Source organism: Metopolophium dirhodum, chromosome 9, assembly GCF_019925205.1.
Source record: "Metopolophium dirhodum isolate CAU chromosome 9, ASM1992520v1, whole genome shotgun sequence".
Lineage (NCBI taxonomy): Eukaryota > Metazoa > Arthropoda > Insecta > Hemiptera > Aphididae > Metopolophium > Metopolophium dirhodum.
Window position 1 is genome coordinate 18,591,939 of NC_083568.1, and position 24,724 is coordinate 18,616,662.

At 27.6% G+C, this 24,724-nt stretch overlaps 4 protein-coding genes and 1 pseudogene across 7 annotated transcripts in view; 1 reads left to right on the top strand and 4 right to left on the bottom strand.

Moving 5' to 3' along the window:
* Positions 1 to 78: 78 nt before the first annotated feature.
* On the bottom strand, positions 79 to 1,708 carry LOC132952221 (glutathione S-transferase theta-1-like). 2 transcript variants are annotated; one of them, XM_061024437.1, is made up of 6 exons: positions 1,596 to 1,708; positions 1,153 to 1,330; positions 985 to 1,072; positions 632 to 782; positions 388 to 568; positions 79 to 329 (listed from the first exon to the last, which is right to left on the bottom strand). In XM_061024437.1, the coding sequence occupies exons 2-6, from the start codon at positions 1,265 to 1,267 to the stop codon at positions 166 to 168; spliced, it is 699 nt and encodes a 232-aa protein (XP_060880420.1). In that variant the 5' UTR covers positions 1,268 to 1,330; positions 1,596 to 1,708; the 3' UTR covers positions 79 to 165. The 2 variants fall into 2 exon arrangements, with proteins under 2 accessions (XP_060880420.1, XP_060880419.1); XM_061024436.1 differs by lacking the exon at positions 1,596 to 1,708 and having other exon boundaries at positions 80 to 329; positions 1,153 to 1,429.
* Positions 1,709 to 3,504: 1,796 nt separating this feature from the next.
* Positions 3,505 to 5,675, bottom strand: LOC132953081 (solute carrier family 35 member G1). The gene has a single exon (XM_061025630.1). It carries the CDS (start codon positions 5,298 to 5,300, stop codon positions 4,281 to 4,283), a length of 1,020 nt encoding a protein of 339 aa, XP_060881613.1. The 5' UTR covers positions 5,301 to 5,675; the 3' UTR covers positions 3,505 to 4,280.
* A 2,038-nt stretch (positions 5,676 to 7,713) lies between these two features.
* Positions 7,714 to 24,724, bottom strand: part of LOC132953082 (uncharacterized) — a 34,416-nt gene continuing 17,405 nt past the window's right edge. Inside the window, exons 1-7 of one of the 2 annotated variants that reach the window (XM_061025632.1) lie at positions 10,233 to 10,538; positions 10,057 to 10,167; positions 9,873 to 9,972; positions 8,958 to 9,101; positions 8,728 to 8,841; positions 8,410 to 8,592; positions 7,714 to 8,347 (exon numbers count right to left, since the gene is read on the bottom strand). In XM_061025632.1, coding sequence (XP_060881615.1) covers positions 8,198 to 8,347; positions 8,410 to 8,592; positions 8,728 to 8,841; positions 8,958 to 9,101; positions 9,873 to 9,972; positions 10,057 to 10,167; positions 10,233 to 10,282 — 852 coding nt within the window. In that variant the 5' untranslated portion in view covers positions 10,283 to 10,538 and the 3' untranslated portion in view covers positions 7,714 to 8,197. Of the gene's footprint in view, positions 8,348 to 8,409; positions 8,593 to 8,727; positions 8,842 to 8,957; positions 9,102 to 9,872; positions 9,973 to 10,056; positions 10,168 to 10,232; positions 10,539 to 24,724 lie in introns of those variants that run through there. The other variant, XM_061025631.1, reaches the window with a different exon arrangement.
* LOC132951856 (uncharacterized) lies at positions 13,227 to 14,112 on the bottom strand (annotated as a pseudogene).
* Positions 17,606 to 21,399, top strand: LOC132952061 (uncharacterized). Of its 2 annotated transcripts, XM_061024192.1 has the most exons (10): positions 17,606 to 17,747; positions 17,827 to 18,049; positions 18,115 to 18,222; positions 18,421 to 18,578; positions 18,653 to 18,845; positions 19,757 to 19,955; positions 20,164 to 20,278; positions 20,339 to 20,632; positions 20,715 to 20,925; positions 20,989 to 21,399. In XM_061024192.1, the coding sequence occupies exons 1-10, from the start codon at positions 17,742 to 17,744 to the stop codon at positions 21,183 to 21,185; spliced, it is 1,704 nt and encodes a 567-aa protein (XP_060880175.1). In that variant the 5' UTR covers positions 17,606 to 17,741; the 3' UTR covers positions 21,186 to 21,399. The 2 variants fall into 2 exon arrangements, with proteins under 2 accessions (XP_060880175.1, XP_060880174.1); XM_061024191.1 differs by having other exon boundaries at positions 20,715 to 21,399.

Sequence of the window (24,724 nt, forward strand, 5' to 3'; positions counted from 1 at the left end):
TATTTTCAAAGTTGAGTAGAAAAATTAAAATTGAGATAAGTTAGTAATTATATAATATAATTTATTATTTAATATATATAAATTCCTATATAAAGTTTTAAACTTATATAACTAAATGATTTTATAATAAAATATACGTTTTAAATAATCAATCAACAATATTAACTAAATTTTTTTACTTAATTTACTAACATAACGTTTATATTCATCAGCAGTTTGTTCGACTACTTGATGTGCTTCTTCATAAAAAGGAGAAAACTTTGATTGGACTCTAGCTATCCATTTGGTTAAATTTGGACGATCCACTAATGGATCAAAACCAGCAATTCCTAAGTGAAAATGTTTAACATAAATATCACACTGTTATAGTTAAATTAGTTTTTTTACTTGGTTGTTCTACTTCACATGCACCGACAAGGTCAGACACAGAAATTTCATCTCCACACAAAAATGGTTTATCTTTTAACCAAATATTTTCTAATAAATTTAGATTTTCAATCATTCTATTTTCCAGTATTGTAACCTTTTCAGTATTTGCTGCCTGGCCAGTTTTTAACGGCCATAATGCCTTTAAGCGGAAAACAATAATTTGAATAATAATTAGCTACGTAATAAAATCAACCACTATTACCTTGTGCCGAAAATACTCAGTACAATGAGCTCTAGTATTATTATGTTGCCACTCTAAATATTGATCAACAAGAGCCTGCTTTTGGATATCTTTGGGATACCAATGGTCAGCTACGTTATATGTTCGACACAAGTAACGTAATATTGAAACACTAAAAAAAAACAAATAATAATTGTGATATTAAAAATTTGTACTACTCTCTGTCCTTATGTAATACTTTATACAGATTACTAGTTCTAGATCATGAACATCATTTATTTATAAATTTAAATTAACCAATTATTAACAATTAAATAGACAGAATATTTAAGTAGAATTTATTCAAATATTTGGTATTTTTTGGAAATAACAACCTTTCTATTAAAATTATTCCCTTGTCATCAATAAAAGGTACTTTCTTGAACGGATTTAAGCTCTCAAATTCTTTAGTGAGATGCTCTCCTATACAAAAACAAAAGGGAAAATAAGATTTACTTCCGTGTTAGCTGTTGGGTAAAATATTATTTTAATTTATGATGTACCTTGTCTCAAATTTACTGGTTTTGGTTCAAACGGGATTTTGGTTTTCTTCATAAATATGTACAAAGTTCTGCTTGGTTGTGACAAAAAGTCATAATAAAACTTTAATTTGACCATGGTGTTAAAAAAATTAAACTACCCAACGAACTTGTTGAATCCACCCCCACGTTTCACCATAAACTAAAAACAAAATATATAACAAGTAACAACTGACAAACCAACAGGCTACTTTATAACTATCAATTTTTAATGACACATTGACATGATAATAATAATTATAGTTTAATTAATCCAAAGTCCGAACCACGGTCTTATCTTCTAATACCGTGGTACAATCGTATTAAAATAATTAAAATCAATCAAAAAATTCTTGAAATTATTATGTAATACTATTATCACAGATTAAATTTAGTTTAATAAAATTGTAGCTTGCTACTACTCTAACATTTGAATTCTGGATACACCCATAACCCGTGAACATATTTTTACATTAGAAAAATTGTCTAATGTTGAAAGAAAGTCGAAAACACGAAACCCCATCAAGGGTCCAGTATTGGGAATAGATAACTAAAAAATTATCTAGATAAGATAAGATAAGATAATTTTTGTAAAATGTTATCAGATGAAAATAAAGATAACATAAATTGAATTTATCGAAATAAAGATAAATATAACGATACATTTATTGATTTATCTATAGACAAATATCACATATTACATGGTAATATCTATAGATAATTACCATACTTGTAATGAGCTTAAATGTAGTTATTAACAATATTATTGAACACTTCAGTAATGTACCTAATTTGCCTATACACTTCGCCGGGCAACACATTTTGTTTGTGCGAAAAATGTAAAACAATAATAATATATTATCTACTATAGCTGCATTACTCGGCGTTTCTCGAGGATAGTAATGACTAATGAGGATTGACCATGACTATTTTTTTTTGCTCTCATTTTAATGTTCATTATTTAAATATCTGTTTATTAATAGGAACTGCTATCTCTAATCAATAATCTCTGGTCGTATTTCTATTACCTTTGCATTAAATTGTATTTAGTATTTATGGTTTGTAATTCAAAATTGCCTGCAGTCTCCAGCTTGAAAAACAATATAATTTTGCTTGCTTCATAAATTAATTCATTTTCGACAGCCTGTGGACATCTATAAATAAATACATTTAGATGTTTGCATCCTTAAAAAACGTCAATCGTTTTTATACATTTTCTAATATATAGAAGCAATGGGGATAGATGACCCCGATCATATTATTTCGTTTATTTTAATATATATTGTTTACAATAGTATTTGGTTTGTACAAATTTACTGCAGTCACGATAACTTTAGTTGAATGATATCTTTTCGCTATTTTTTTTTTTGCTTCTTAAAATGCTTTTGATTACAGGTTCCCATGTTCCCCTTTCAATTATTTTGTTTTTACATTTAAGTAGTTGATCTTTTTAAAGTTTGTGTAGTTATTTCTGAGAAACCCCTGATAAACCATTCCTTAATAAACGTCAATTTATCGCGAGATGAAGTGATTAGTCAAAAACATTTGGCAATTGTCATTAAGGAAGCAGCCATGATACAAAAACAATGTTTATGTTTATATTAATTCTTAAGTCGAAATGCCTAGCCTATGTTTTGTTTAGAAAATCTTTTAGTTTATTTGTTTTAAACATTATTACGTGTTGCTTATTTATTATTATAATTGAATATTTTATTGTATCAAATAGAAATTTTGATTTTTGTTAAATAGTATAGGTACCTAACCTAATGGCTAATACAATACTATAATTATTATCCTATTAAAAATCATTTAAAAACCAAATGTCTTAAAAATCTTATTGTTTTCAATTATTGATCATTCACAAATTTTAAAATTTGCCTTTCAAAAATCATATTTATACCCTAAATAACCGAACCCCAAAATATTTAGCTGTGACAAATATAATCTCTGCCTATGACACAAATAAACGTTAGCAAAACTACAATAATATTATAGATTATTCACAATATTGACTTTTGTAGTTTAAATATGGCATTTGTCAGGGTTAAGGTTGATTTTTATTTTACAAAAAATTATAAAAAAGTAAATTCCTCAAAATAAAAACAACCTTTTTATGATAAATATTGCAATATAATATTACTATACCAGTCTTACTCAAAACTAATACATTTATATTGAATAGAATTTTAAAATTTTAATACAAACTTTTTTTTATAACAATTAAAAACAACCAAGATAAATAATTTTAATTACTTAAAATTATCATTCTTATATTTTTATATAACCTTGAAACTAAATTAAAACTATTATCAATAGAACTAAAAATAATTCTCATGTATTATTTATGTTACAATAAATATTAATTTGTAAGTAGTTTTTAATTCATATACATTATTAAGGGGTGTAAGTACAAATAATTTAGTAATATTATTAACAATAAATTGTAAAATGTAATTTGTAACTCAAATAATATTTTAACTGTACAATTAATTATAATGACAATAAAAATACGATTTTAACCTAATCTGTATACTTATATTTTACATGTAAAATTAACTCAAAGGATTACATGTTATTGACTAGAAATATCAGTTTAAACAAAATCATTTAAACAAAAAGACTACAACATAGATCATTGTTAAAAATTATACAAATATAATTTTTCATTATAAACAATTTGTTCAGTAACAATAATTTAAAGTTTGATATTTCTTGAAATACAATGAAATTATAAAAAATTAATTCGACATACTTCTATAAAAATGATCTTATACTTCAAGGAATAGTATAAAAAATGTAATTAATTTATACAATTATCAAAAACTCAATCTTAATCTATTTTTAAAATAAAAACTTATGAGATAATTAATGATCACAAATTGTTGTTTCTAAAATAGAAGTCTTAAAATGGTATACGTTCAGATTCACAACTAAAATATAATAAGCGTGTAAACTATGATTGAGCCGATTAAATTGTACTTTTTTGTTTTCACAAAACGTTAATATTTTACAATAGGTATACATTTAACAAACATAAAGTGATTTAATTATTTTAAGTAGTACTGGTGCTAGGCAGATCAATAGTTTAACAATAAGTAAAATATATGTGGTTGTCATAAAAATAGAAATCCAAATTTTTTTCTGAAGCTTGATGTAGACGGCATAGACATCATCCACTTCCTTAGGCCGATCAGTACAACAGATGAAGTCACCAAGACTGCACCAATAATACTGAAAATATTAGGTACCTCGTTGAAAAATATTATCTGCCACACAAAAGCAAACACCACATCAACAGTCCTTGCAATAGCAACCAATCCAGCTTCTTCGAGTTGGGCTGCAATGGTTAATAACATTTGTCCAGAAAAACTGAACACGCCTAAAGCAATTACTAAAATTCTTTCAGTACCGCATTTTGGCCAACACAAGTTTCCTGTAGCCCAAGCCATGCTAGTCGTTTGTATGATAGAATAAGTGGCAAACGTCACCATGATAACACTGAAATGTAAGTTCTTCAAAGCTCTAAGTAGTATATAAACAATAGCTCCAAAAAATGTAGATAACAAAGCTGCTAAAGGACCTAAAAAATTGTATTGTTTAGTCGACTGCCCAAATAAGAAAGGAGGTCTTGTGATCAATAAGACTCCAATCATTGTTAAGAATAATGTGAAGTAATGGAACAGTCCACATGGTTCTTTGAGAAATATTCTGGCGAATATTGCGACTATGACAGGCACACTGAATACAATTACTGAAGCGTCAGCTAAGGGCATGTGTCTAATGGCATAAAAAATTAGAGACACTGAAGTGGCGCCGGCAAAAGCACGAAGTAGTAGCATGAGTCGTTGACCTTTTGGAAATGGATTCTGTTTATTGTAGATCAGTATGGGTACTGAGGGAATTAATATTCCGACAAAACGAATGGCGGCCAATTCCAATGGGTCTATGTCGTCGAGCCATTTAACTATCAATGTACTCAGAGAGAAAAATAAGGATGATATGGCAGCTAACAGTAAACCAAGAATTTTTATTTGTGTTTTAGGGGATGACGTCACGTTTGGCGTAACCGGCGAACTTGTGGACGGTGTGTCTGACTCGATCACCAGATTTCTGAGTTCTAGTCGTTCAGCCATTTACATAGTTTTAATATTACACACTTTATAAAACTACTTACACGTCAATTGTTCGATAGTAGTATGCTAGAACAGTTTAAGTACCTTAATCATGATTTAGATTCGTTAAACTCTGAGAAAATATACGACGGTCAAGTAAAACTGAGATTCAAGTTATTAATTTAGGAAAATAAACTAATATACTAAAAATTAAAAAATGTGCCGGATACCGGATCTTTAATCAGGAATTAGCACTTAACAAAAAAAAAAATGGGAATATGAGATATTGATTATCACAGTCTGATAGTGTAATCACTAAATCCGCAACCGCGTGAATTGCAATTATAGGTCAGGGTAATATTACCATAATATTGCCAGGTGCTCACCCCCCCCCCCCCTCAAAAATGGGCCCCTTGAATAAATCTTAGTCCGTGGGTAAAACACAAACTGGATATAAGACACTAAACTCATTTATTAATTTCAAAACATTAAACTGACGTACATAACTTTTTTTAAATATAATTTTTTTTTTTTTTTTTAATTGATCTTGAGCCTGGCAGCTGAGGTCATTAGCTATTTTTAGTTTTATTGTAGGTTATTAAGTCGGTAGGGGGAGGAACAGGCGTGCGTTTAGTTGATAGAGTGATAGACGATAGTTAGTAGTTATATAATAGTTATATAGTACATATTACGTATATTTCTATAATCAAAGATCTTATTACATTTTTCTAGGCAACCTTTTCAACCAACGTATTAAAGGTACCTATCTAAACTGCATATTCTCTCGTCTTAAATATTCAGAACACTTCAGCCTAAGAAATGAGCTTGTGCCATAGTACTTTTTAGATAATTTATTCAATTTTAATTCGGTGAACGAACGTTCTGCTGTAGCTGAAGTCACTGGTATAATAGTGGTAGATGTAAAGTAATAGTAGTCAAAAATAATTTTAAAACTGTGGTTATTTCCGGAAGACTGTATTTACATGTGTATCAATTATTTTTAAGTAATTCAGCTAATTTATTCTTTGATATTTGAAACTTTTTTATACTTTTCCAAATAAAAGCATTTTTGCTTTACAAATGACAGACAAATTTTTACAAAAATATAAGCAATTTTTATATCTGAATATTGTACTGCATTTTTAGGAAAAATAAATATAAAATATTTTAAACGTATATTTACAATATTATTCATACCCATAAAATGTGTGCGAAGTTGTGAAATTATTATGTCTAAATTTGTGTACAACACCTACATGCTTGTATTGGACGGGGGTCTGACAGATCCCCTCCCCCCTCTAGGCATATTTTAAAATATTTATGAATTTTAAGTAAAATCACATATTACAAAAATTATCGAGAATTATATTTTTGAAGGTATAACATAGGTATTGGTTTAATATTTTATTATTATTTGACTTTTTATACAAATTTCCCAATCAAAAAAAAAATGTTGTAAATTTAAATAATGTTTAGAGAATAAAAATTGTTAGGGAGAATATTTAGATAAATCTATATGACATACCTACTCTCAATAATATTATTCTTATCGTTTTTGTAATGGGTGATTTTATTCTAAGATTGCTCAAAAATATAATAAAAATGATTCTGCATAAATACGTTTTATCTATGTGGACCAGAGAGAGAACATTTTCAATCGTAAATTTGGGAACATCATTAATAACTGATCTTAAAATAGCAATATCAGGAATGATTAAGATTTTTTTTCTATTATTATTAATACCTTTTTAACCCGTTCTTCCTGTCTTTGAAACATTAATTTAATTTAATTTTTTTTAGGTTTACAAAACAATAATTGCTCAATATTTTAAAATTACACTAAAAACTGATGATTACAACCAAAAATGTAAAAATAAGCTGTATACAGAATAATTAAATACAGATAACGATGATGACAGTATGACAACCATCTTTTTTTTTATAATGTGAAACAGTGACATTTTAATATTTAAATTTTTAATGAGAATTTTACTATTGGTTTAAATAATATCTGAGAAAGTATGATAATATTTCATTAAAATGTTTAGTTTTCTCTAAGTAAAAACAATGTGGAAGTTTTAAAATTAACAAATATTTTACTCATGTTATTGAAAAAAAAAACATTAATATGCTATTTTTAAAAACTTTTCAAAATATGAAAAAAATAACCACATGTTATATCAACTCACTAGGTTATAGAACAGATTTTTAGCTTGCATAGCTATAAATAGAAGTTATGGACAAAAATATGCAACTTCTATAACTTATCATCTCTACTCATAACTTTAAACTACTGTCTCCTTGTAAAATCCTCAGGGTTTTCATAACTATTTAAATACTTAATAGAAATTACCTATTTAGTATTTAAATATTCATCAAAAATTAGTTTTATAATTTGGTCAATTTAGATATATAAAAATCACTGAAATACTAATTTAAATTATCATATTTTAAGTTTATAAAAAACAAAAAATATTATAAATTATTATAAATAATATGCTCTCTATTATAGAAATAATTTTTCAAAATCATAATTAAAAATATTAATTAGGAAAAAAATTACTTTTGAAGACAAACATGAACGGATACATAATATTATAGAGTTATATAAAATATTGATAAGATCACAAACTAACTATATGTGGTAGATCCCTGGATAGTTACAATGAAGTAGCTTTATTATACGGTGTATATTGTATACTCGTAACAAAACATTAATATATATCAATATTTATATATTATTATTTAACTAACTTACATAAATAAAGATAAATCTTAAATCATAATAAGTTTAAATAATAAACATTATTATTAATTAACATTTGTTAAAAATGAATGTTAAAGTTCCAAGATCTTAGAACTAATGGCGAAAAGTATATTAAAATGTAAAGAATTAAACAGAATTAATTGTATTTATTTTAGTCTTCATATTTGTTTTTTACCTTACTACTACCAGAATAATGATTTTTATAGTTAACAATATCGCCGAGATCGTGTTGTTTGAATTTTTCTGAGACCAAGTTGATTAAACAGCTGTAACGTAAAGCAGAAACATCCAAATGATCTTCCTTTAAAAAATAAAATACAAAATGATTAAATATGAATATAGTATAGATAAAATTCCACTTACGATTTCAGCCCGAGCATTAATAAAATACTGCGTAAGTATACGCATGTCTGATAACAGAGTTTCACTTGGATCACTGTCCATACTGGCATACACAGAAAATGTCCAAGAAGTTACATCACTGGTGTTAATTATTTTTTTCATAATCCATTGAACAAAGTTACATATAACAGCAGCACAGTGGCTCTAAAAAAATTGAAATTCATACTGTTGAAACAAAACATTTTTGGAAATTTTACGCGCTCTTGATATTGATAAATGATTATTGATAAGAAGTGTATAATATTTCATTATTGTTAAAGAATTTTTTTTTTAAATTACCTGAAAAAAATAAACGATTTTGTCAATATTATGAACAGGATTCACTGGAGTAGAAGCATTAATTTGTCTTCCAAATAGAAATGTAAACCATGCAGTTGGTGAATTAGATATTGGCTGAAAATTATTGAATTCATTTTTAGTTTTTATTATTAAAAAATAAATAGATAGTATGTACAATTATTAATATGTATTTTAATACATATTAAATATAATATAGACAAATAACACACCAATAAATTTTCAGGATGAGTAATACATTTTCTGGTATCCTGAATTTTGGTTCTGGCACTTTCATACTGTTCAATGTATGACATTATTTCGGCTTTAGTTGGCAGTAATTTCTTATTTTTTATACAAGGCAATTCAAGTGGAGGCTGAAAAAAAAGGTTTATAGTTATTTTGATTTCAATAACGATTTTGTAAAATAATAAACTTCTACTCAATAACAAAATACAAATTTAGTTCTAAGTAAATTAATATGATAAAATTATTAGTTTGATGTTTATGACGCATCAGAATATTATAATAATAAGTCCTTCACATATTATAGTGGCCTTCTTACTATACTTAGTAAATATGATTAGGTTAAATTTTTAAAAATTTAGTTAAGCTTTCAAGCTTTTTTTAAATGTTTATAGTAAATGAATATTGTGGTTGTAGAACAAGATTGGTTTTGGATGCAGCAGGCATGGATCAGTTTCATTTAGGCTATGAATATTTACAATTTATAATTAGATAACTTGGTAAATTCAATTAAACCAATAATTAGATAATTATGTATACTGTACACTGTGGCAAGGGAATGCAAATTGAGAACCATGGACCAAGATTTTGTTGTTACAAAACACGAATACAGCTTAAGTCTGTACTTTAAATGGGAGATATTAAGTATTGTTGACACAAAGCGAGGTATTGGTTATTTTATATTGATAAATATATTTTTACATATTACCTACTGATCAATATGATTGATTGAATATAAAAATATTATACCTAATAAATCATTTTTTGTAATTTATTAAATTAATAGACTCATGTCGATGTCATTAATCAAAGTAATGTATATTTTGAACAATGTTTACTTATTTGTTCAAATTGTTAGTTTTACTAAAGTAGTTAATGAATAAATATATCCCAATACTAACTATGACATATGTAGGAGCATTGTTTTCAAATTTGTTAATGAATTCCTGAAGTTCAACATTAGTGGCAGTCATAACTGGAGGCAATTTATCTTCCATTTTTCTATAAAACAATAAATATACATAACCAAAATGTCTAGAAGAAAATAAATGTATAAAATAATCAAATGGGTAACATAATTTATACCTAGCCATGTAAAGATATTCATGTCCATTTTGAGGATTATCAATTTGATCAACTCGACGAATTTGATTTCGGTCGATTGGCAATCTATATGGTCTACCAGTTAAGTCATCACTGAAATTTAAAAATCATTTATAAGTTCAAAGTTATTTTGGAATAAGTGTTACATGAAATATTACAGAGACGAATGGCGTTTCAATTTTGATGCTTTTCCACTTCTGCGACCCATGTTTATTTTTATGATAAACGATTTCCTACTTTAATAGTTTTTATAATGAATTTTACAATGTCTTAAGGCATTTGTGTGCACATTGCTACAGTAATCGTGTTCGTATAATCTCGTATGGTTGTAGTTATGCAACAAATTACAAAGCTGACTTGAAGAAGAATTTTCTCAAGGTATAACACCGTTCAAATACAATTTACAAATCAACGAAATAAATGTAAGCAACTTGATTTAGAATATTCAGATACTAAAACCCATTGTTGTATTATTATCAAAATTTAAATCGTGATAACAATACAGTGTTTCATTTTTATAAAAGACCAAACTAACCATAGATAATAAAGTTTGTTTATTATCTATGAAACTAACTATTCTCGTTCAACAACTAACAAGTAATTTAATTAAAACCGCCGAAACTCACCTACACAATTAACGTGGCTGCTACGACTATAAAAATAAATGATAATTTATAGTAAAAAAAATTGTTATTCTGACGATGATAACAAATGTAGGGCCCCAAACTTGAACAAACTTATTTCATATTATAATCTGTGGTTATTCCTCGAAAATGTATTTATCTGCGTTACACGCTAATATTATATTCTTTAGTCTTTACTGTATGGTTTCAATTCACTTTATCGCAGACTTGTCATTACTATTTTTAATTTTACTATATAACATATTACGCTACTATTTTGGTGGGTTATTCTTTATTAGCACGAATCATATCGGCGGCCCATAAATCATAAATAGCCAGACATCGGCCCACATTAAAAATAAGACCTGTTGGACTTGGCCTGGCCTGGTCCTGGCCCCTGGGCCACATTGTTACAGGCCTGCAGGCTGTCCATTCCTCTCGCCGGGCCTGAGAAAATGTTATAATAACACGATACTGCAATATTTATTATTTCATCCCGTGTTAGGACTCAAGGGTGTACACGCCAAATCATTTCTAGTACTATTATGGAATGAATATTCGGTGAAAATTACAAGTGAGTTACATTATGATAGTTGCAAAAAAAAAAAATCAATTTTGCCAAAAATTGGTTTTGGGTAATGTAATTTTAGTTTTTCAATCAATTGTTTTATTGTTTTCCCCGATTATTTTTAAATGTACTAAATATTTTTTTTTTTTTGGCCCCCAGATTTACAACTACATATATATTCAATTTGCTCCAAGTAACCACCCTTGAACAGCGGTGGCGCTACACTGGGGCCAGGGTGAGCATAGTGCCCTCCCCCCAACATTTGATTTTTCCCCTCATTTCCCCCCCCCCCTCCTATAATTTAATGTTGAATATTTTAATCTAATCTGAAAATGCATTTTATATTGAACATTTTATTAAATATTATAATATATAATATGATACTATTCTAATAATTTGTAATTATTTATATTCATTTAATACGTAAAACTAATGGTATGTTGATATTTAGATATAATCATAATAATTAAATTAAATAAATAATGCTTACATGATAAATTGCATTTATTGATTTTTATTTTAATAGGTAATACCAATGTGTTGCTATTTAGATACTTAAAAATCCCTCTCTGTGACTCTGTATTTGTTTAATTGCAATGAACATAAAATATGAATGTGCATACAACACATTCGTACGTCATAAGTCATATAACCTTATTACAAGTTTATATAAAACAATAATAGGTAGGTACTCTATTTATTGAAATTTGTACTTATTTGTTTATTCGTTGTTGCATATAAATTACAAAGTGACTATAGTCCCAATCGAACGACTGGAATAATATTATAATATCAACGGCACACGTGACACGTTAACTCGCTGACGGAAAATTTACTAATTATTGCTGAACGCATGGACACAATAACGAAATCGTATACAAAGCCGTGCCGGTATACAGCACATTTGCACAATAATACATAATATTATATTAATACACAAATACATATTTTGTTTTTATACAATGGTACTTATACCTACAGTCGGTATCTACGACAGTCTCACGTATATGGTACAACCGAAAATACCTATAGTCTATACACTAGGAAATTAACGAGCGTAATGTATTTAATATATAAACAAATTAAAATAAAAAAATAGCAACGTATTAGGCAGGTGGTTTAAACCATAGAATCATATTTTTATATTAAAAAATTTAAAATTCATTACATAGGTCAGCGTTTCTCGACCTGTGTTCGATATGTCCCTAGTCCCTACATAATATTAATAACAATACAAGCTGAATGAACGCCACTAAGCAAGATTGACGAGAAATCTAAATGACAAACCATATTCTAAAACATAACAAACTAGAGACAAATATGTATATTATACAAATATAAATTTAATAATTATTAAGCAATTTGGAGAAATGCAAAACCGCGGAGATCAATATTACACGTCATATCATTCTTTCCATGTTATCGCAGTGTTTTTGATTTTTTCGACGTAGGTACCCTGTTGATAAAACTTTTTGTTCTTTGGTCAAAAAGCTTAAATATTTAATACAAAATTAATTTTGCTCGTGAGATTTTACACTGGTTAAAAATACCGTAAGTATACCTGAACAAAATGGTATTGGGACAAAATATCCAAGGACGAAATATCCTATACTACAATATCCAAGTCAAAATATCCAAGGTTAAAATATCCAACGGATAAAATATCCAGGGATAAAATAATCAATGTATGGGACAAAATACCCAAATAAAAAAAAATTATTAAAATCTGTATTTTTAATACTCATAATTTTGTTGATTATAAATTTGTTAATTTTTAAAGCACATTTTAATAACATAATATTTTATAATACAGTAGCTGGTAATAAAATAATAATAAATATAATATGTTGCGTTATATAATAATTAAATAATTAGTTTTTATAAAATTTATATTATTTAAAACTATATAACTTATATTATTATAATTTAATTGTATAAATATCGTATTAGTATCATATAAGTTATCGTATTATATTTGCTATTGCAATTAAAAAAATATCTAAATCTTTTTCACCATTCATATATTCAATACAAAGAAGCTTAAGTTTTTATTGCATCTTTACATATTTTGGTTTTTTTCGTGGTGGATCCAATGTCCCTAACTCTCTTTGTGCAATTTTTGTTTCGTCAGCGGCTATCTCCAGGCGCATTTTTTTTTATTAGAGTCCAAATACTTGGATGATTATGTGTTACCTAGAAATTGAAATTTTAAATATAGGTTAGAATAATATAACGACAATAATCTTGTATAAATATTGTATGCCTAAGTACTAACTAAATTTGAAAACCTATGATTCCATCCTTCACATTGATTATTTGTCCGGTTACCATCACGTAAAGTTGTTTCCATAACATTCCATACCGATGGCGAATATAAAGCAGATATTTTACGTTGTTTACGTCCTATTCGTTTAGTACTTCCAATATATGTATTTTCAAAATATGTAACCAGTTCTTTGGCTTTGTCTGGCATGATATCTTTTAAATAAAGTAATCCTGAAAATAATAAAAATATATAAGTACAATAGAACAATTAATTCATTTATAATTGTATGCATGTTAATTACCTTTTTCAATATCGTTGACAGGGAGAAAGGCAAGCCCGTCTAACATCGCACAAAATTTACTGAACGTCTCATCTTCTCTGTAATGTGTTTCCAATCCCAGTTTTTGTACTTGCCGTTGTGTACTTTGACATAAATGATAAAAGCAACCCTGTATTTTAATATCATCTCCGAATGTGATTTTTATCGCATTTATAACTGCTTTTTCAAAATCACAATTTATAGTATTTGGATCCGGATACATTTCTAGTTCTTCACATTTTTCCATAATAATAAATAACATCTTTTCATATGTTGTTTGTGTTTTTTTTTCTAATAAAATATAAATAGCCGTAATGAAAACATTATTCATTTCTACTCTTATGACATAAAGTTGTTGAAATATGTTGGGTGCGAGGGAAAAATTTCCATCCATATACCATGTAGACGATTTAGTTAAATATCGAAGATCGTTATCAGTGGCAAATATAACAATTCGTTCTTCTGCCATTACACCATTGTCGTACAACAAAAATCTTGTTAAATTTGTATCACCAAGAGTACACCACTCGGAATCAACTACGAATACTAAATCAGCTAAACTAATTGGACTCACAGGATTATTTTTTGATTTTTGTCGACGTAATCTTCGTTTTACAATTTCTTCCGGCGGCATTCGTGCTTGAACTTCTCGTGGTAAATCTGCAACTTCTCTGGCAAATACTTCAGCTGGTTTTATTTCATTCGTTTTAATGGTTTTTAGCATAATATCTAAACATTTTGTGACATCTACATCGTTCTGATTACTTTTACAACCATCAAATGTTGTTTTGCTATATATGGGTTGCTGTAATCTAATGTGGTTTGACAAATAGCTGGACATTTTAAGCTATTTGACTTCACACATCGCCATGATATTTTTTCTTTTCCTTTATATTTTATAACGTACATATAGCCATTTAAACATGCCTTTAATCCCCCTTTATTTGAATTAATTAATTCCATAATACAAAATAAATTAAATAAAATATTAACTATAAATATGACTTAACAAGTATTATAGCACAATAAATATTATAAAAGTCACACTGACACACTGCACAAAATAATTCTACGATAGTTAACGGTAAACTGCAATAATTGCAATCAATACTTTGCTTCTACACCGATGAAAGCAGATAATTTTAGATACGAATCTAGGACAAAATATCCTATACTAAAATATCCAAGTCAAAATATCCAAGGTTAAAATATCCAGGGATAAAATATATCAATGTATAGGACAAAATATCCAAATAAAAAAAAATCATAAAAATCTATAAATCTGTACTTACATGATTTTTTAACATTTTTTTCTGTATTTATTCTTTAGATAAATATTCATTTTTAAATCATTAATAATACTTTATAATATAGTAATAAAATAATAATAGTAAAAATAATATGTTACATTGTATAATATAATATCTATACTCTATCAGGTATAATAACGATAGGCTTTAGTTATCGGTGTTACATAGCAATTACGTACATCATATCTGTAATCTATATCGTAGTGGACATAATAAATTAGTACAAGATGACAATTGTATCTAAAGAATCTAGGACAAAATATCCTATACTAAAATATCCAAGTCAATTTGGTGCCCAAATAATATCGTAATAAAACCATATTATAAGCCCTATTCGTCTGCGCGGTCGATCGCACTACAGCAAAAAACATACGCCTGACGAACCGCTTCGTCCGGTTCCAAAGTTTATCGTATTATTTAGACGTCAACTCTAAATCGTTAAGATCATCGGGTGGAGGTTTTAAAAACATTTGAAAAAAATCTATGATCTAAGATATTACTTCTGAATGATATAAATAAGGTTCATGTTTAAAGCTATATTTTCATTATCTATAATAGAGTAACCACGAAGAATAATTCAGAATAAATCATAATATATATTTATTATATTTTCAATGTAGGCACACGCCGTATTAATCTTATTCCTCTTTATAATACCTGTTTCATTATTCAGCCTTATAATAGATAGAGTGAATAAATTAACTGGTTAATGTGAATTATATTTATTTATATATATTATGACTATAATTCTACTTTGTTTGCTGTAAGTAATTACAGATAAGTATCATAAATAAATGTATTTATGTACAGCCTACAGGAAAAAACTCTAGCGAAGGACTGGACTTTAGAGCTGTGCTTGCATGTGTAAAGATTTTGTATAAAAGTACCTACTACAGTAAAAAAGATAATACTTACTATTGTTGATTGGCATATAATAATTTACAATTTTGCATAAAACAAGTATAATACCTAATGATTAAAGATATTTAGTCTAGCAAAACGTATAAAAAAAAAATGACTATTATTTTTCATTTATAGAATAACAATTCACAAAAAAAAACCGTTTTTAACCAATTCAACAATGATCATACTTCTATGTCAGTCCTATTAATTGTGTAATTGGGATGGAAAATTGTGAATTAAGAACTAGTTCTTGAGTGAATGAATTTTAATAATAAAATCTTCAATTTGTAAATATGTATTTTAAATTTATAATTATGTGTATGTCGTGTGTATATAAATTTAAATGTATTGAATTAAATTTGCAAAATTACATAATAACAACTATAAATTAATAAAACATATTATACAAAATGTGTACACCTTCTATAAGAAACTGCAAATCATACATACATTATACATATCATACAAATATAATTTGGTACGCAATCGTGTTGTAATTTTAGTCGGCCTAAAAAAGGGAAAAGTGTAGCAATCGTGTTGCAGCAGTTTACTACACTATTACAGGTAACACCTGTTGTCTTGTTTACATGTAATTATAAAAAATCAATAATTTGAAAATTTTGAATTTTCCAAAATCATATTTTCATTCAAATGTTTGATTTCTCTAATAGTCGCATTGCAGGAGGTGATAGCGAAATAGAGGAGCTAGTCCATTAAAAAACAATAACCGATTTAAAACAAACATTTTTAGTTATAGAAAAGTTAAATATCCAAGTGAGTATAATACCCTAACCACAATATAATTTGTTGGTAAGTATTTGTTTTTTAAATCGGGTTAAAAAAAAAATGTTGGTAGGTACCAGTTATAATTATCACAAGTCTTAAGTTCTGTAACCGTATAATACCTATATGTAATAAATATCTATGTAATGGCAAATGATTGGAAAGAATTTTTGTAGATAAAAAAATAGTGTCTGTGTATTCTAATATAAAGATGTGTTCGGTGCTATGCATATTAGACAGGCAATAGAATGGTGTTCAGTTGTGAGCTATAACGAATAGGAAAATCAACGAATTGGAACCCAAGCGATAAAGTGTAGAACCTAAAATCCGGAGCTCAGCTACAATATATACCTATTGGCTATTGTTACAATTAAAACGTACCACGAAACTACCAGAATATTCAATTGTTTTATTTACCCGACAAATTAACGTTGTGTAGATTATTATGTAAGGGATGTTATATCACATGTGATATTTATAATCGTATTGTATGAAATATTAATATAATTAATAATTATTAATTACATTAATACGTGTTCAGACTCTGGAGAGGTGTATTATAATGTCAACCAAATTAGTATAGTACACCAGCTACCTGTCCAACAAAAAATAAATTCAAATTTAAATTGTAATTTATAATTATTGATAGGTATTGATCTATTAATACGATGAAGGGCACTGGGAAGCCAAATACTAATACGATTACAAGTGTACAATCCAATTTGCAATGCAGAACATCGTTGTAAATCCTCCCCGAAATATACTCCTTTCTTTCTTTTCATACAAGAGTCACGTAGTATGTAGAATATTTTACTAGAAATGTTGTTGTAATGGATAAATCGTTTGTTTTATAAAAATTATAATAAACCAAACCTTGGAGACATAATAAGAAATAATGATCGTATGTTTACAAACAATTTAAATCTTTAAATAATTATTTAAACTAATAAGTAATAACTAGTGTTTATTTTTTATTTCAGATTTGGTGGTTTGTTTTTTTATTAAATAGAGTGATCGCGTTACCGGTATGTACCAATCAACCAAATATAAAAGATTATGCGGTACTAAGTGCACTGTTACCATTACACTCCGGCGAAGATTGTTCCGAAACACAAATTAGAGGTATACAGCAGTTGGCTGCTTTGGAATACGGACTTAATAAAGTAAATGCAGATCTTAGTCAATACGGAGATTTAAAAATCAGTAAGTAAAATTATTGATAATATTAAATGTATTATTAATTTGTTTTTAAATATCTGAATTGTTAGGCTTACAGATTTTAGACACTTGTTCTAATTCAAATAGAGCTGTAAAAGCCACTATGAAGGGACTGGTTTCTGCCGAGCAAACTTGCATCAAATCTCCATTGTTTTTAGGTATGACATTAACATATTTTATTTTTACTTTAGAGCAGTGGTGTCATTTGGATAGGACAGACATATTATATATAGCGTTAAAAAGTGGTTTTATATACAAGATGATTCAATTTACTACCTACCTATACGGTTTATGGAAATGACACCACTATAATACTATACAGTGCAAACAAATTATTAATACATTTAATAATTTAGGATACGTCGGACCAGATGATTTAGAATCATTTATCAACGTACACAAAATAACATTTTTACTAAACAAAACACACGTTTTGCCATATAAAATTGACCTGAAGGAAAGACCTGCGAATGTGTTCTTCATTGGAACAGACCAGACCGGAATTAGAGCAAAAGTGAAAAAATGTCATAGTTTGTTTAGAATATATTATAAATATCAATATTGGTTGAATTGTTTTGTTTTTATCAGGCCATTCTTACAATGTTGAGTAATTTAGGATGGGAAAATTATGTACCAGTAGTAGAAGATTCCATTCAAACTAATAATTTATTAGATACACTTGTGGATTTGTCGGACGGACATGTCTGTCCAGTTGGAAAACCAATAACGTTACCAAAATCAGAAAATGGGTATACTACAGTTTACAAAGAAATTATTGAAAGTATGATTTTTGTAATATGATTATAGTTTTTAATAGATTTTATTATATTAGAAACGTATGTAAAAATGCAGGAACTCATAAATATAATAATAATGTAATCAACAAGTCTAGCATATTTTCTAACCTCTTAATAACTAACGAGTATTTGGTCCCACGGTGAAAACTAACCTAACTGAATACGGGGTAGGGGAAGGGATTATTTTTAAATCAACTATTTTTCAAAAATCTATAATATTGGCAATTTTAATTTCCAAGACCGGGAAATTATTATAATAAATATTATTTTAATTACAATATGCTATGTCGTAAAATCTACCTGTAGTAAGAATCTCAAATATTGTGAGAGATTCAAATTGTTTAACTAATAGGTAGTATTTAATTACTTATTAATAAAACATTTTCCATAGGCATTTTATAAATGTTTAAAATATTACCTTTATATAATATACGTACATTTCCCCACATTCGACCCTAACATTTTAAAATAAATGTTTCGTCATCCTTAAAAAAAATCACTATAGTTTTCATATTTTATTAACACTAAATTATAGTATAAAATAATAAAAATAGAAATTACACATACCTACAGGTATAATGATTATTTATAATATTCATAACGATTTTCTTCCTTATATTCCTTCTATATTTTGTAATTCAATTATTTTAGGAAGATATTTTTTTTGAATATTCACAAAGATCGTGTTGAAATTACATGTGAATAATGCACTCTCGACCTCACTATAAAAACCTCCACGACCCTAATTTGGGTCGCGACCTGTGGTTGGAAACAAAAAAAAATATAATAATATTTAATATAATGCTTTTTTTTACTGACCCCTAACAATTTTACCATCAATACAGGGGGTATAACATATATAAGTGTACTAAATGTGTCATATGAATATATTTAGGCCAAGTTCACACATCAATTGACGGCGTACTTATAATTGTTGAAAAACCAGAAGCTCTAAAGCCTCTGTTGAAGATTCTATCAAACAGTGCTAACTCTCAAAGATCTCCATTAGTCATATATATTATTTCGGTTGGTTTAAAGCTATGGGATTTTCCAAGGTCTGATTCTTTGAAAATTATTGTTATGCAGGAAGCCACGTAAGTGCCTTTGTTTTTTTACTAGCTACCTACTTGTATAAATAATACACTGTATTATCATTTATACTGTGTTATGTTATTATAATTTATATTATATTATAATATGTTCTTATATTATATTACATACGCTTTGTCATTTTATAAAATATAATATACAGGTTATATATAATATAATATTACCTATTACCTAATTATGAATTATTTGCAGGGAATTTATAGTGAAAAACGATATCAAACAGTATTTTAACGATTCTCTGTTAATTAATTACCACGAGCAAACCAGATCATATAAAAGAAGTTGCAATAATAATCCCATGTGTTTGGTATGAACGACGATGTCAAATCGATCTACCTTAAGTTAATTAGATAATATAACATTTTAGGATTCACTCGAAGAAGAATTGGATTCCACCGTTATCCCGATAACATATGCAGTGCATTTATTCGCAAATGCACTAAAAATGTCATTGGACCAAAAATGTAAGTATAATTTAGATTCTCCGGGGATTTGTCGTAATCTTCAATCCATGCCACCGATGGAATGGGCATCACTGTTGAGGACACAATCGACAATAATGAATGGGCCAGAAGGACCAAAAAGGGTTAGATTTCAAATGGAAATACCACACCACGTCAGCGTATATATGTGGAACACGGTTCCAAGACAATTCGATTTAGTAATATACGAGCACCATTAATATTAAATTGTAATACTTAACTATTTTATTTATAATAAATTTGAAATAATAATTAATACAGATCGCTACAATAACGAATGGTGATAGACTGAGCTTCATGAAAAATGTATTCTTGCCCTCATCGATACGTTCAAACAAAATATCTGACCGTTCGGCTTTTTGTCAATCGTATAAGACCAAACAGACCAAAATTGCAGCTACAGTTCCACCGGTAGAAGATGCGACTGGCGCAAAGGAAGACGATTGGTCACCGATTTGGCAGTTTTTACCCAGTGGGGAAAAAAATCATAAAACGAAATCTACTTACCAAGGGATTGTCGTTATGTTGTGTATAGGTTTTGGTTTCCTTATATTCATGATAGTGTCCATGCGCATACTGTACAACGTTTTCAAGTTCAAACAGGGCAATGACGAATCGTCCAGCAAGAGAAGGAAAAGGGAGGAGAAGGCAAAGAAACCCAGAAGAACGAGTTCTGTAACCAGCAGACGATTGAGCAGAGTCAGTTCAATTATAAGTACAAGATCACGTTAAAGATATTATAATATAGCCTATAGGTAATACCTATATTCTTTATTGTACGTCGATATTAATTATACTATATTAATTATTATGTATTTATTATTAAATGTAAGTGAGTATATCAGTATAGTGTACAGCAACGTCACCAACTACCGTAGATTAATATAATTATAACATTAACATTTTTAAACTACAATATATTAATATATGTTTGGGTACCTCCTAACTTGGTTTGTTATTCTGAATCTGCAGTACCTATCCTATATTATTATATGATGGTTAAACAATAATTAATTTTAATTCGCAGATATTAGTAAAATCTTGCTACTAGAGACCGGGATTATATGCACTAAAATGGTGCTAAATATGATGCAAATAACAATGATAAAAATTACAAAATACGCAGTGATATGCACAAAAACTTTCAAAATAATGTGCAGTAGGTATATATGTAGGTATTCAAAAATATGTACCGAATTAATAAACATTCATATAACAAGGCGAGTAATAATCCAATCAATGTTCTATCAAAAATAATGTATCCATAATGTGATTATTTTAGATTCTGAGCGAAGCGATAAATGTATTGATTTTACAATGTGTGTTTTTTTTTATTTTTTTTATTTTTGTGTCTATCATCACCTTTTAGGACATTAAAAGTGCTTGGATTTTCTTCAACAGTAACTTTTCTGATAGGAAAGTGAATCTAGTTGGTACTTTGGGGGGTCAAAATTAAAAATTTCCCAGTAGTTTTCAAAAGCGACGTGAAAAACAAAAGAAAACTTAATAAAAAACAGGAATTTTTCAAAATCTGTTTTCGAGAAAATCGATTTTGGTTTTTGGTGTAACTTTAAAACAAATGACCGTAGGGACATGCAATTTTGACTGAATGTTTATAATTGTATTTCCTATACACCATAACATTTTCCAAATATTTTGACTTATTTTGAGCTGATGACGGACATTTTCAGTTTCCATTTGTTTTAGTTTTTTTTTCTATAAATATCAATAAAATTTTATCTGTTGAGTAAAAAAGCTTGAAAATTTAATAGAAGTCTCCTAGGTTATTGTTTCAAAGGCAGATGAAAAAAATTAAAAATCCTTAGTCACGGTTTTTATTTATAAGCATTTAAAGTTCAAATATTGACAAAATACGGAAAAATCATGAAAATTAGCAAATTATTTTGAGTTGAGAATTCATAAAAATTTTTCTTTTTAAATCTAAGATTTAAAATGTAATACAAGATTATCCATAAGTTTGTGTACCTTTATCAAAAAAAAATGTCTTCAAGAAAGTCAAATTAAATTTTTATGAGCGTTTGAAATTCATATTTTTACAACATTTGATATTTGACATTTGATATTTGACATTTGATATTCACTCGATTTGTCATGTAACAATTTTCTTATTTTGTTGTAACTAAAAAACGTATGACTATAGATACTTGAAAATTGCATTGAATGTTTATATTGACATTTTCTATACACGATAAAATTTTGAAAATAATTTGACACTTTTTGAGCTGTTTACGGACATTGTCAGTTTTCAATGTTTTTAGTTTTTTTTTATATAAATATCATTAAAATTTTATTTGTTGGGTAGAAAAGCGTGAAAATTTAATGCAAGGCTCCTGAAATAGCAGTTGAAAAATATTGAAAATATATAGGCACAATTTTTTTTTATAAGCATTTAAAGTTCAAATTTTGACAAAATTTATCAAATTTAAAATGTAATAATTATTTTGTAATTAAAAATTTATAAAATGTTCAACTTTTGTAGCTAAGGATTAAAAATTTAAAACAAGGTTCCACGTAAATAGGTTATATATAAATTACTTTATTTACAATAATATCATCAAATATACTTGGTAATATCATGGGCTGACTGACCGTTTTTGCTCAGAATCGTTTTTCTTATACAATATATCATTGAATTCAAATTTAACACCATCCATTACAGTGACCTACTTCTAACATACTGTACAGCAGAGCGACATCCACTTACCCACCTTTTTTTTTCTTTGATGGCACTATATAAAAGTGAAAAAAAAAATTTTTTCCAAAATAAGGAAAATATTATATTTTCGATTATCAACAAATTTTTTTTCAAATCAATTATCGATTGACATTATAACAATCGTTCTATTTGTAGATATAAAAGAAGAAAGAGTTAATTTATTAGTAAGAGTGTATAAAATATGAAAATTATATGCTCTATAATAACGAAATATGCCTTCACTCTTCAAATATGCTAGATAAAATTTGGTCTATGAAAACAGTTTGATTTGAATCGCCCACACATTTCAAACCCTCATAGTCGTGGTGCATAGTGCATACACTAAGTATGAATATTAAAATGCATATAATTCCGGTCTCTACTTGTGTCCAAGATTATATTATATCTATGGATTAAATAGCGACTTTACATACCTAAGTAAATTCTGCATTAAATTTACTAGAAACTGATTCTGAGACAACCATTTAACTTACTAACCATACGTGTACGTCGTACCTATCTACCTGTACACGATTTAAACTATTATTTCCTGGAATCCTTGGGACAACAATAAAATATATACTCAGCATAAAGTGAGCACCTACAGAAGAAAAATATCAAACATTCATGCAAGGACGAAAACGTTAAACAGTAGGAGACATCTTGTCTTAATTCGAAATTGCTGACAAAAATAAGTGGGATCTTTTTCAAAAAAAAAAAACTTGCTTGTTTATTTCGATCAGTCTATATACGTATAGTATGTACGTAGCCGGGAGGAATTTTGAAAGCAAATTGACCTTGGTCTGTTGGAAAGTCATGATACAGATTTCCTAGTACCTATATATATTTTTTGTTATTCCACTATGTGGTACTTATACTTAAAGCTTCGAGATTGCCGAATGATAAATATATATAATTTAATACATTTATAGTTTCCTTTGCTATCGAAAACCGATTTATAAATGTAATTTTTCTGGTTAGTAACTAACAACAAACAGTAATATATTATTTTTACAATATATTTTTTTTTATTTTGTTAATCATGGTAATATTTTATACCATATAGACACATCATTTCTAAAAAAAAAAAAATACATGTTGAAGCTGAGTACACATTTTAATATTATTTAAGAACACAATATTTATAGAATTCAGTGTTCAGAGATGAACAATCTTATAAATTATCAAACATTGTTTGTAGGTATACTATACATGTAGGTTTGAATAAATACTAATAATGAAACAGTGAAATCTCATCAAAAGTATGACATTTCTGAATGTTTATCAATAATAAGTTGTTATTATTATATAAATAATAAATATATTACTAGTTGGAATAATAGTCACACAACATTTGGGACATATTAGATAAATGCGGGAATCTAAATAGTATACACAGTATAAGATCTGCGTATGGTGAAACTCAAGGGGAACAGAAAAAAGTTCGAGATTACGAAAAATTCGAGATATCGACGTTCAACATGATAATAATTTAATGTACATACATAATATTATTATATACAATACTAATAGCATAATAGGTAAATCACTGCAA